This window comes from Gorilla gorilla, chromosome 19 (assembly GCF_029281585.2).
Source record: "Gorilla gorilla gorilla isolate KB3781 chromosome 19, NHGRI_mGorGor1-v2.1_pri, whole genome shotgun sequence".
NCBI classification, from domain to species: Eukaryota; Metazoa; Chordata; class Mammalia; order Primates; family Hominidae; genus Gorilla; species Gorilla gorilla.
The window spans coordinates 17,894,118-17,907,022 of record NC_073243.2 but is presented as its reverse complement, the minus strand read 5'-3'; the positions used below and the strand labels follow the sequence as shown (position 1 = coordinate 17,907,022).

Here is a 12,905-nt window from a genome sequence, read left to right as displayed (position 1 = left end):
TGCAATGGGACAGTGCTTCATGTCAGGCCACGCTGGGCCTTCTTGGAAGCTGCCGTGTGGAGTAGCCACAGGGAACCACTTGAGCCCCACACATGTGCAATCTGGAAGTCCACACGGGAGCGAATGTCCACAGAGCCACCCTTGTCTGGCAGGGGATGGGGCTAATGGGTAAATGCTTCCCTGTTTCTCTCCCCAACAGAGCAGTTCTGTCTGTAAGGCTCCTCGGGACACCGCCCAGGAGAGTGGTGGGAATAATCAAATTGTTGCTTCCCCTCCCTGTCCTTCAAACCCCCTGTCCTCGCCCTTGTTTCCTGAGATTGCTTCCCAAATAAGCCAGGGCCTGCAAGCCTTTCTCTCGGGCTCCCATTGAGGGGAATGCAGGTGCGGCCACAGCAGTAGGTGATGGAGCTGGGACTTACACCCAGGTCTGAGTGACAGCAGGGCCTTCATGCTTAGCCACTATGTGACCCTGCCACCACCCCCATCCATGCCAGGGTCCCTTTCCCTCAAGGCTGAAGTCATTCTGAGCCATGGTGGCTCAGCCAAAGTTGATCAGACAGGGTCATGGGAAAGAGGGTGAGGAGGGCTGCAAGCGTGCCTCCAGCAGCAGGGTCCTCTTCTCTGGAGCTGAGGCCACCTCCCACCAAATCGCCTCAACATGCTGAGCTGAGCAGTCCCACTTAGACCAGGCCCGACCCTACCCAAGCTTAGCATCTGTCTCTGCCCAGTAACATCAAACACAGGAACCAAGAGCGGCTGCTGTGGTGCTTCAGCTCCCGCCCCCGCATCTCACCCCGCTACCAGGCCCCCCAGCCCCATCCCTCTCCAACTACTTGACATCTGGGAAGAAGGAGGGACCAGAGGCAGCTTCTTGAAGCCTGAGCAGCCAAATCCAACAGATGCCCACCCCACCCCACCCTAGGACTCAGAAAACCCATCCCACCCCACCCCAGGACTCAGAAAACCCATCCCACCCCACCCCAGGACTCAGAAAACCCACCCCACCCCACCCCACTCCAGGACTCAGAAAACCCACCCCACCCCACCCCAGGACTCAGAAAACCCACCCCACCCCACCCCAGGACTCAGAAAACCCAGCACCACAGCTTGGAGCTGAGGGCAGAGCCTCCCCCAACTCCTGCCCAAGTCGAGAAGATGTGCTGGGACTTTCGCCTGAAAAATCGCTGCCCAAGACCTCACAGACCCTGAGTCACTCCCCGCCTCCCAGCCTCCCAGCCTCCTGGCAGCTGTGCGAGCTGTTTACTCCCCACCCTGCAACAGGAAGAAGGGGGAGGGCAAAGCGCCATGGGAAACTGAGGCGTATAGGGCTTGAGGGATGGCCCCAGGGTCACAACGCAGGCAAAGAACCCAAGAGCCCTGGCACCTGGCTCAGGACAACTCTCTCATTCCCCATGGAGGCTTCTCTGATGAGAGCCGCTCAACAGGGCACATCCCAGCAAACCCCACTGGCATACAAGTGCCCTTCAGGTTTGTTAACAAGGATGTAGGGGGAGCTATAGAAAACAAATGAGAGGAAGCAAGGGTATCCCTCAGCCAGCTCCCAGGTCCAGACACACAGCACCTGGTGCTGGCAAAGCCAGAGGACAGTCTACACGGACCCCTGAGGTCTCCTGAACACACGCCTGCCCTGGACCCCCCACCCAGGGCCGGCACCTCCACACCCATCCAGGCCTCTGGAAATGAGGATCAGGCTGAAATCGGGCCCCTCTCCCAAAGATCCCTCAAGGCCTCTCAGCCGGCAGCCCACCTCCCTAGCTCCTCTTCCTGCAATAGGCACAGGCTGGAGCGAGGATGGGATGGGGGGTTTCAGGAAGCCCAGCCTAGCTCCAGGGTCCTCCTGGGGCTCCTGGCTGTTTTCCTTCTACCACCACCTGTAAACACCCTACCTCTGACCTCCATCCCGGTCAGCTTCTCTAGCCAGATCCTGACAGGGGCTGCACACCTCACGCACGCACACACACCCTATAGGTGGACGTGTGTGCAGCGCCCCGCCCGCGGGGGTTTCTGAGGACGGTCACCCCACCTCCCCAGCACAGCCCGTGATGCCGGATGGCTCCTCCGGAACGCAGTACCGGCTCGCGCCGTCCATACGTGCCGATGTCTGTCTGCAAACACACGCGTTCACACTCCACACACGCTCCGATTCCCCGTCAGTCACACCAGGACTCACGTCCCGATCCAGGCTGGCTGCGGAATCCCAGCCCCGGGGCCACTGACCTTCTGCGCCGCCTGGCGCGCGGCTGCCTCCGGACCCGGAGCGAAGGGCACCTCAGTCCCCGCGGTCGCCCCCTCCCTCGGCCCAGCCCCCTCCTCCTCCTCCTCCTCCGGGGCGGCGGGGTCCCTCGCAGCAGTCCTGCCGCGCACGCGCGCACCCCGGCCCGGCCCCAGCGCACAAAGCCGCGCCCTCCGCAGCCGCCACCGCCCGCACACCTGGCGCCCCTCGCCGCCGCCGCCGCGCACGCGCAGCCGGAGCCCGCGCCGATCCAGGGTCCGGGGTCCTCGTGCTCCCGCCCTCGCCTCGCCTCCGCCACCCCGGGCGCGCCCTGGTCCCTGTGCCGCTGCCTGCGGATCGCCTGGCGCAGCCGCGGAGAGGGGGCGGAGGGGCGGGCACCGGGAGGCGGTGGCAGGGGGTACAGCGGGTCCTGAGCGCCCTGGGGGCTGCCCAAGGCGGCTCCTCCGGAACAAAGGCGCGGGGCGGGGCAGGTGCACCCAGAGGACCCGGGGAGAGAAGGAGCAGCCTGCCCGCCAGGGGTTCCTGGAAGATGGGGCAATGGGGGCAATGGGGAACCGAGGTGCGGTGAGGCCTGGGGGCTCCTGACCTACTGAGGAAGACACTGTGGGGCTCCCTCTAGCTCTGCGTTGCGCGGGACCCGGGACGGGGTACAGAATGCTATGCTGCGAGTCTCCCGGGCTGCTCAGACCCCTGAAACTCCCCGCTGCCTGGGATCTGGAGGCTGGACTTTTTTGAGACAGAGTCTTGCTCTGTCCCCCAGGCTGGAGTGCAGTGGCGCGATCTCGGCTCACTGCAACCTCCGCCTCCCGGGTTCAAGCGATTCTCGTGCCTCAGCCTGCCGAGTAGCTGGGATTACAAGCACCCGCCACCATACCCGGCTACTTTTTGTATTTTTAGTAGAGACAGGGTTTCGCCATGTTGGCCAGGCTGGTCTCAAACTCCTGGCCTTAGGTGATCCACCCGCCTCGGCCTCCCAAAGTGCTGAGATGACAGGCATGAGCCACCGCGCTCGGCCTGGAACTTTCATTCATGCACTCCATAGACATCCCCCCAGCTTCCGCCAAACCAAGGATGCTCCTGAACGTGAAGGGGTTGAAGGAACGAATGGTCCTCTAGCCAACCTTTGGGATGCTTGAGTCTCATCTTCAGTAACCTCCGTGGACAGCGGCCTTTGACTATGGCTTAGTGATGGGAAGTTCTCTCCCTCGGGGCAGCCCACTCCATCCTCAGGCAGCTCTAAGTGCTAGAAAGCCATTCCTTTAATTGCACAGAAATTTTCGCTTCTGTCTGTGGGTCATGGCCTCCTGACCCTGTGGGTCATGACTCTGCTCTAGCTACAATGGCCTTCTGCTTCTAGAACAGCCTTGCACTTGCTGCTCCCCCTGCAGAAGGACTCTTCCACCCCATGCCCCGTGCCCCCTCCCCACCACCCACTCAACACCTCTCACCAGCAGCTTCTTTATGTGGTCGCCCCTGTGCCCTTCAGGACTCAGCTCACATGTCACTTTCTTGGAGAGGTCTTCCACCTCTTCCAGAGTCCCCACACACCCACTGGCTGCTCATGATCTCGATGCCCTGTGTGAGTTTCTTCAGCACGCTGGTCATATTGGGAAATTCTCTTGTCTCTGCGTTTAATTGTTTATCGTCTGTCTCTCCCACTAGGATGTGTGGCCCATGGAGGCAGTACCCTGGTCTTCCTTGAGGGCCTGACCCAGAGCAGGATCACAATGGATAGTTGTGGGAGAAAGAAAGGATAGCAGGGAGGCTGGGCAGGGTGGCTGGCCGGGCGCGGTGCCTCACGCCTGTAATCCTAGCGCTTTGGGAGGCTGAGGCGGGTGGATCATTTGAGGTCAGGAGTTCAAGGCCAACCTGGTCAACATGGTGAAACCCCTGTCTCTGCTAAAAATACAAAAAAAAAAAAAAAATTAGCAGGGCATATTGGCGCATGCCTGTAATCCCAGCTACTCAGGAGGCTGAAGCAGGAGAATTGCTTGAATCCGGGAGGTGGAGGTTGCAGTGAGCTGAGATCGCATCACTGCACTCCAGCCTGGGCAACAGACCAAAACTCCATCTTGGGAAAAAAAAAAAAAAAGGATAGCAGGGAGGCCAGGTATGGTGGCTGGCTGGGCATGGTAGCTCACGCCTATAATCCCAGCACTTTGGGAGGCCAAGGTGGGTGGATCACCTGAGGTCAGGAATTCGAGACCAGCCTGGCCAACATGGTGACCCCATGTTGTTTTATATTTTTATAAAAATATAAAAATTAGCCAGGCATGGTGGGGGAGTGCCTGTCGTCCCAGCTACTCAGGAGGCTGAGACAGAAGAATCGCTTGAACCGGGAGTTGGACATTGCAGATCGCACTACTGCACTCCAGCCTGGGTGACAGAGTGAGACTCCATCTCAAAAAAAAAAAAAAAAACGATAGCAGGGGTGACCAGCCCATAGTCCCATAGTCCTATCAGCAGCCTGTTCCATCACCCAGAAATACAACTGCTCAGCTGTTCAAGGGGGACACCTGGCACGATGTCTGGCACAGGAACGGCGTTCAATCCATGCCCACCAAATAAATGAACAAGCAAAGGAACATTCCTCATAGAGCCTTGGCCTCAGAACAGCAGGACCTTCTCTTCCCTCACTCTGGACTCTGCCCTGAGCTCTTGCAGCCTCAAAATGTAAGCGTTTTCTTTGGTAGACACCTAACACATGGGGCCATACCCAAGCTTCTACTCCATGGGAACCCTTCAGACAATTCTGATTCCTTCACCCTGCTGCCCAGGTGCAAACAGGATTAGAAACCAAAATACATTTATCCTTTACCCCTGTTAAATTGTGTCTACTACCTGGCCAGGCACGATGGCTCATGCCTGTAATGCCAGCACTTTGGGAGGCCGAGGCAGGCAGATCACCTGAGGGCAGGAGTTTGAGACCAGCCTGGCCAACATGGTGAAACCCCTTCTCTACTAAAAATACAAAACTTAGTTGGGCATCGTGGCGGGCACCTGTAATCCCAGCTACTCGGGAGGCTGAGGCAGGAGAATTGCTTAAACCCGGGAGGCAGAGGTTGCAGTGAGCCGAGATGGCACCATTGCACTCCAGCCTGGGCGAGAAGAGTGAAACTGTCTCAAAAAAGAATAAATAAATAAATAAACAAATAAATAAGTAGTGTCTACTGTGAGCATCCTTGCTAAAATGAATGAATGAATGAATGAATGAATAGTATCTACTGGACTTGGACCTGGAATTCAGCTTCCAGGGCACTTTGGGTCCCAATTCTGCCATCTTGCTTGCCGGAATGGTACCCAGGTTCCTGCCATCAGCAATGTCGCCAGCACACTGGTCACACCTTCCCTCATCAAACCGCCTTTAAACACACTGAGTAGAACTCAGCTGATGGCAGTCCACTCACCAACCTCCTTAGCCGTCCCATCCCCCTGCCCATGTGGCTCTGTGTCATCTGCAAGGCCCTGACCACAAGAAGAAAGAACAATTGCTTGCTGAAACTCAGAAGCAGTCTCCTGCTCCACCCTCTGGTCTAATTTTGAGTCTAGAAAACTAATCAGAAAAGCAAAAAGCTTCCCCTAGTAGGGTGAGTTCTCAGGGAACCTACTCACCCATGTGGATCATCCACGTCTTCCTTGTCTAAGTGCCCCCACACCTCCTCTTTAATAACTGCTGACTCTGGAACTTGACTAGGACTGATGCTAAGTCCACCCATCTATAGCTTGCTGACACCACCTTCTTGCTCTTTGTAAAGAGGCTGGGCACAGTGGCTCACGCCTGTAATCCCAGCACTCTGGGAGACCGAGGCGGGCAGATCATGAGGTCAGGAGTTCGAGACCAGCCTAGCCAACATGGTGAAACCCTGTCTCTACTAAAAATACAAAATTAGCCAGGTGTGGTGACGCATGCCTGTAATCCCAGCTACTAGGGAGGCTGAGGCAGGAGAATCATTTGAACCCAGGAAACGGAGGTTGCAGTGAGCCGAGATTGTGCCATTGCACTCCAGCCTGGGCAACAAGAGCAAAACTCCATCTCAAAAAAAAAAAAAAGAAAAGAAAGAAAGAAAGAAAGAAAGAAAGAAAAAGAAAAAGAAAAAGAAATTACGCCCCTTTCCCCCCACTTCAAGTACAAACCTTATTCTCTGAGAGGCAGTGTGCATAGTAGTTGGGAGCACTGCCACTTACTAGCTGTGACTTAACCTCTGTGCCTCAGTTTCCTCATCTGAAAAACAAGGACAACAATAGTACCTAGATCATAGCATTGCTATGAAGATTAAATCAATTTATTCCTGCAAAGCATTTGCATGACACATAACGGGAACTAAAAAAATAACTATTGGCTGGGCACAGTGGCTCACGTCTGTCATCTCAGCACCTTGGGAGGCAGAGGCAGGAGAATGGCTTGAACCTAGGAGCTGACCAGCCTGGGCAACATAGGGAGACCCCATCTCTACAAAAATAAGAATAAAATGAAATAAATTAGCCATGCAAGGTGGTGCATGCCTGTAGTCCCAGCTACTCAGAAGGCTGAACAGGAGGATTCCTTGAGCCCAAAAGTTTGAGGCTGTAGTAAGCCATGATCATCCCATTGCAGTCCAGCCCGTGTGACAGAGTGAGACACTGTCTCAAAATAAATTAAATAAAATAATTAGAAACTATTGTGTTCACGCCTGTAATCCCAGCACTTTGGTAGGCAGAGGTGGGTGGATCATCTGAGGTCAGGAGTTCGAGACCAGCCTGAGCATGGCGAAACCCCGTCTCTACTAAAAATATAAAAAATTAGCTGGGCGTGGTGCCACATGCCTGTAATCCCAGCTACTCAAGAGGCTGAGGGAGGAGAATTGCTTGAACCCTGGAGGCGGAGGCTGCAGTGAGCCAAGATCGTGCCATTGCACTCCAGGCTGGGTAACAAGAGTGAAACTCCATCTCAAAAAAAAGAGAACTATTGTGGCTGAGTCAGGAGGATCACTTGAGCCCAGGGGTTCAAGGCCAGCATGGGCAACACAGTGAGACTCTATTTCTTAAAAAAAAAAATTAATATTCTATCACAAAAATGAATTCAGTCACTTATCTCAATGACTATATGGCAGACTCTTCTTCAAGTCCTCTGGCATGTAGCCTTCCCATGTATGAAATCTGAAGTTATGTGGCTGGGCACAGTGGCTCACGCTTGTAATCCCAGCACTTTGGGAGGCCGAGGTGGGTGGATCACATGAGATCAGGAGTTCAAGACCAGCCTGGCCAACATGGTGAAACCCTGACTCTACTAAAAATACAAAAATTAGCCAGGTATGGTGGCGGGCATCTGTAATCCCAGCTACGCGGGAGGCTGAGGCAGGAGAGTCGCCTCCAGGAGGCAGAGGTTGCAGTGAGCCAAGATCGTGCCATTACACTCCAGCCTGGATGACAAGAGCAAAACTCTATCTAAAAAAAAAAAAACAAAAAAAACAAAAAAATGGCTTTGATGGGGAAAGTGGAAAGAAAGTCCCTGGGTCGGGTGTGGCAGAGGCCTTGGAAAGGGCTGTGGCTGCAGAAGGGTTGCCAGGACGCCTCTGTTGTGACTGCCGATGCTGGCCATACGTGTCCAGTGCTGGGGGAAGAGTGGGCAGGGGTCTTGGAGCAAGGATCTGGGTCAGGAAAAGCCCTCACCTCCCAGCCCCCTACCCAGACTCAGCATCCCAGCTGGACTCTCTGGCATGGGAAAGGAGGCAGACAAAGAAGGCAGGGCTGGTTCCAGGTCAAAGCAAAGGGTGCCCAGCAAATTTACCTGCCACTCTTCCTCCAGAGAGGAAGGAACCAAGGATCTCCAGTCTTTGGTCTTTTCTTTTGTTTTGTTGGGTTTTTTGTTTATGTTGTTGTTTGTTTGTTTGTTTGTTTTTTGAAACAGAGTCTCCCTCTGTTGCCCAGGCTGGAGTGCAGTGGTGCAATTGCGGCTCACTGCAACCTCTGCCTCCGGGGTTCAAGAGATTCTCCTGTCTCAGCTACTCAATCCCGAGTAGCTGGGATTACAGGCATGTGCCACCACGCTCAGCTAATTTTTGTATTTTTAGTAGAGACGAGTTTTCACCATGTTGGCCAGGCTGGTCTTGAACTCCTGCCCTCAAGTGATCCACCCACCTCAGCCTCCAAAAGTGCTGGGATTACAGGCATGAGCCACTGAGCCCGACCAATCTCCAGGCTTTGTAAATCTCTGCAGTCATATTTCACTGGAGACTTATAATCTCCCAAGAGAAGTCAGGGAAAGTATGATCCTATCCGTTTTATAGAGGAGAAAGCAGAGGCAGTGAGTTGCCTCAGTGCATTCGAGGTGGGACAAGCATCCAGGCTGATAAATTCTTTCCTAGAAGGCCTCCCCATCACTGAGGGCAAAGTTCCCCATGGTGGATTTGTGGACCAGTGCGGAGCTCACTTCCTAAGTACCAGCTGAGGGGCCTGGGCCGAGGCCAAAGAATGTGAGGGTCAAGGCAGAAGGCCCCTTTACCTGGAGGGAGACTCGAGGTCAGCCCGGCTGAGGATGCGATGCTGCTGCGGGCTGTAGAGCCACTGGAAGGCTGTCAGCGTCCTCTCCTCGATTCGGAACCGCCCTTCCTGCACGTACCTGTGGGCAGGACAGGAGAGAGTGAGGAGGTGGCTGAGCTCTGCAGAGCTCCTTGGGAGAGTCAGCCCTGCTTGCCGGAGAATTGCTGAGGGGTACCTGTTTACAAATATCCCTCCTGCTCATCTGCCAGAAAGCCCTGTTTCCAGAGGGCCATCATTAAGATTCCCTGAAGAGGAGGCAGCTAGAAGGATCAGATTTCAATGCAATAAATGGAAAAGCTTACTTTCTTCTTTTTTTTTTTTTTTGTTTTGAGACCGAGTCTCTCTCTGTTGCCCAGGCTGGAGTGCAGTGGTGCGATTTTGGCTCACTGCAACCTCCACCTCCCAAGTTCAAGCGATTCTCCTGCCTCAGCCTTCCAGGTAGCTGGGATTACAGGCGCCCACCACCACGCCTCACTAATTTTTGTATTTTTAGTAGAGACGGGGTTTTACCATGTTGGCCAGGCTGGGCTCAAATTCCTGACCTCAAGTGATCCACCCGCCTTGGCTCCCAAAGTCCTGGGATTACAGGTGTGAACCACTGCACCTGGCAGTAGATGGAAAAGCTTTCTAAAAGTTAGTTGTCTGAAGCTGAAAGAAGTCACTTGGAAGGAGTAAGTTCTCCGTCACTGGAGGTATGTAAGCAGAGGGCACACAGGCAATTCAGGCATCAGGCAAGGGTCCATCCTTTAAGCCCCCTTACAGGGCTAAGACATTGGACTTACTTTTTTTTTTATTTTATTTTATTTATGTTATTTTATTTTATTTTATTTTATTTTTTTGAGACAGAGTCTCGCTCTGTTGCCCAGGCTGGAGTGCAGTGGCGTGATCTCGGCTCACTGCAAGGTCTGCCTCCCGGGTTCACGCCATTCCCCTGCCTCAGCCTCCCGAGTAGCTGGGACTACAGGTGCCCTCCACCACGCCTGGCTAATTTTTTGTATTTTTAGTAAAGACGGGGTTTCACCGTGTTAGCCAGGATGGTCTCAATCTCCTGATCTCGTGATCCGCCCACCTTGGCCTCCCAAAGTGCCGGGATTACAGGCATGAGCCACTGCACCAGGCCCTTTTTTTTTTTTTTTTTTTAGAGAAATGGTTTCACTTTCTCATCCAGGCTAGAGTGCAGTGGCGCAATTATAGTTCACTGAAGCCTCCAACTTGTGGACTCAAGCAATCCTCTCGCCTCGGTATCTTGAGTAGCTAGGACTGCAGGCACAAGCCACCCCACCCAGCTAATTTTCTTTTTAAATTTTTTGTAGAGACAGGATCTTGCTATGTTGCCCAGGCTGGTCTTGAACTCCTGGCCTCAAGCGATCTTCCTGCCTGGGCCTCCCAAAGTGCTGGGTTTACAGGAGTGCACCACTGAGCCTAGCCATGGACTTCTCGATTTCACAGCAGGGGAAGGGCTAGTCTGGAGCAGGGGTCAGGAGTCAGCAGTCAAGATTAGGTCTCCTAGAACCTCCAGGGTCTCTCCCAGGCTCCCAGCTGTTCTATGGAAGGATCAGGGAAGCTGGGCCGGGCACAGTGAACATAAAAGGGAGGTTGTCTCCCTCCTACCTTGGCCAACCCCTCCTGGAAGAACCATGAATCTATTCATTAATTCAACTCTTTTTTTTTTTTTTTTTGAGACAGAGTTTCGCTCTTGTTGCCCAGCCTAGAGTGCAATGGCTTGATCTCAGCTCACTGCAACCTCTGCATCCCAGGTTCATGTGATTCTCCTCCCTCAGTCTCCTGAGTAACTGGGATTACAGGCACCCACCACCATGCCCGGCTAATTTTCGTATTTTTAGTAGAGATGGGGTTTCACCATGTTGGCCAGGCTGGTCTGGAACTGCTGACCTCAGGTGATCCGCCCACCTTGGCCTCCCAAAGTTCTGGGATTGCAGGCGTGAGCCACCTCGCCCAGCCTAATTCAACATTTATTGAGGGCCTATGACAATAAAGAAAACTGCCATAGTCCCTGCCCTCCTGTGGGGAGAGAAACCATCCAATAATCACATAAATACATGTATAATTACAAACAGGCACTCTGATACATTACCAGTGGGAATGTCACTTGGTACAACCGCTCTGAAGGACAACCTGACAACATCTGTCTGAATTCCAAATGCATTTCCCTTTTATCCCAATAATCCCCTCTTTGGGGAATTTACCTAGGGATTCCAGCAAGTGGACAATGCTTGCTGTGGGATTGTCTATAATAGCAAAAGACTGAGGGCGACCCATGCACCCTTCAGTAGGGAGCTAAATAAATTATAATAAAGAAATAAAAAGCTATAATAAATTGGCCACGTACGGTGGCTCAAGCCTGTAATCTCAGCACTTTGGGAGGCCGAGGCAGATGGATCACGAGGTCAGGAGATTGAAACCATCCTGGCTAATACGGTGAAACCTCGTCTGCTAAAAATACAAAAAAAAATTAGCTGGGCGTGGTGTCAGGCACCTGTAATCCCAGCTACTCGGGAGGCTGAGGCAGGAGAATAGCGTGAACCTGGGAGGCGGAGCTTGCAGTGAGCCAAGATCGTGCCACTGCACTCCAGCCTGGGCGAGAGAGTGAGTCCATCTCAAAAAAAAAAAAAAAAAAGCTATAATAAATTATGGTACATCCATATAGTAAAGCCATGTGTGGCCATAAAAGATGTTGTAAATGAGGGTGTTCCCATGTGCTATCCTGCCAAGATCTCCAAGGCACATTGTTCAGAGGAAAAAATCAAGTGCAGGGCCTCATGGGTGATTGACGTTAAAAAGGGGGCAGGGAATAAAGTGGGAATTCATACTCGCTTATCTTTACCTGTAGAAACTCTGGAGGCACAAAAGCTAATAAAAGTCACCTCCTGGGTTGGGGGAAGAGAGAAGAGGGTGGATGAGGGCATGGGAAAGTGACCTTTTCACAACGTATCTTCTCACACAGGAGACAGATTACCTATTCCAACCTTTTTTTTTTTTTTTTTTTGAGACAGAGTCTCACTCTGTCGCCCAGGCTGGAGTGCAGTGGCATGATCTCAACTCACTGCAACCTCTGCCGCCCGGGTTCAAGTGATTCTCCTGCCTCAGCCTCCCCAGCAGCTGGGATTACAGGCACCTGTCACCACACCCGGTTAATTTTTGTGTTTTTAGTGGAAACGGGGTTTCACCACGTTGGCCAGGCTGGTCTCGAACTCCTGACCTCGTGATCCACCCACCTCGGCCTCCCAAAGTGCTGGGATTACAGACGTGAGCCACCACGCCTGACCACCGATTCCAAATCTTTAACGAGGGAGAAGACTGGAGGGGTGCCTGCCTGTCAGCCTGTATCATTACAAACTGGATAAAGTGCTATGAAAAAAAAAAAAAAACTGTGCAGCTGCCCTGATGTTGCCCAGTGGGGCACAGGGGATTTGCGGGGGGAGGGGACTTCCCATAAGTCCTCCCCGGGGAGAGGCAGTTTAAGCTGAGCTCTAAAGGACAAGATAAGGAGGACCCTGTTAGACAGTTGGGGCTGCTACAATCAAATAGCATAGACTGCATGGCTTAAATGACAGAAATGTATCTCTCAGTTCTGGAGGCTGGGACGTCCTAAGGTTGAGGCGCCAGTGCCTGGTGAGGGCCCTCTTCCCGGCGTGCAGACGCTCATTGCATCCTCACATGGCAGGGACACAGAGCATCCCTCTCATGCATCTTCGTATACGGACACTAATCCCATTCATGAGGGCTCCACTTTTTTTTTTTTTTTTAGACGGAGTCTTTCTCTGTCACCTGAGCTGGAGTGCAATGGCGTGATCTCGGCTCATGGCAACCTCCACCTCCTGGGTTCAAGCAATTCTCCTGCCTCAGCCTCCCGAGTAGCTGGGATTACAGGCGTCTGCCACTACGCCCAGCTAATTTTGTTGTTGTTGTTTTTAGATACGAGTCTCGCTCTGTCGCCCAGGCTGGAGTGTGGTGGCACGATCTCGGCTCAATGCAAGCTCCGCCTCCCGGGTTCACGCCATTCTCCTGCCTCAGCCTCCCAAGTAGCTGGGACAATTTTTTGTATTTTTAGTAGAGATGGGCTTCTGCCACGTTGGCCAAGCTGGTCTCGAACTCCTGACCTGGTGATTCG

At 53.3% G+C, this 12,905-nt stretch overlaps 1 protein-coding gene across 5 annotated transcripts in view; it reads right to left on the bottom strand.

Annotated features, from left to right (window-relative positions):
• The window catches only part of RAP1GAP2 (RAP1 GTPase activating protein 2), a 289,357-nt gene that overhangs the window by 259,978 nt on the left and 16,474 nt on the right, over positions 1-12,905 (bottom strand). For 3 of the 5 annotated variants that reach the window (XM_031003384.3, XM_031003383.3, XM_063700512.1), the window contains one exon: positions 8,736-8,852. In XM_031003384.3, the coding sequence (XP_030859244.2) occupies positions 8,736-8,852 (117 nt within the window). Of the gene's footprint in view, positions 1-2,238; positions 2,416-2,451; positions 2,559-8,735; positions 8,853-12,905 lie in introns of those variants that run through there. The other 2 variants (XM_055367148.2, XM_031003388.3) reach the window with 2 other exon arrangements.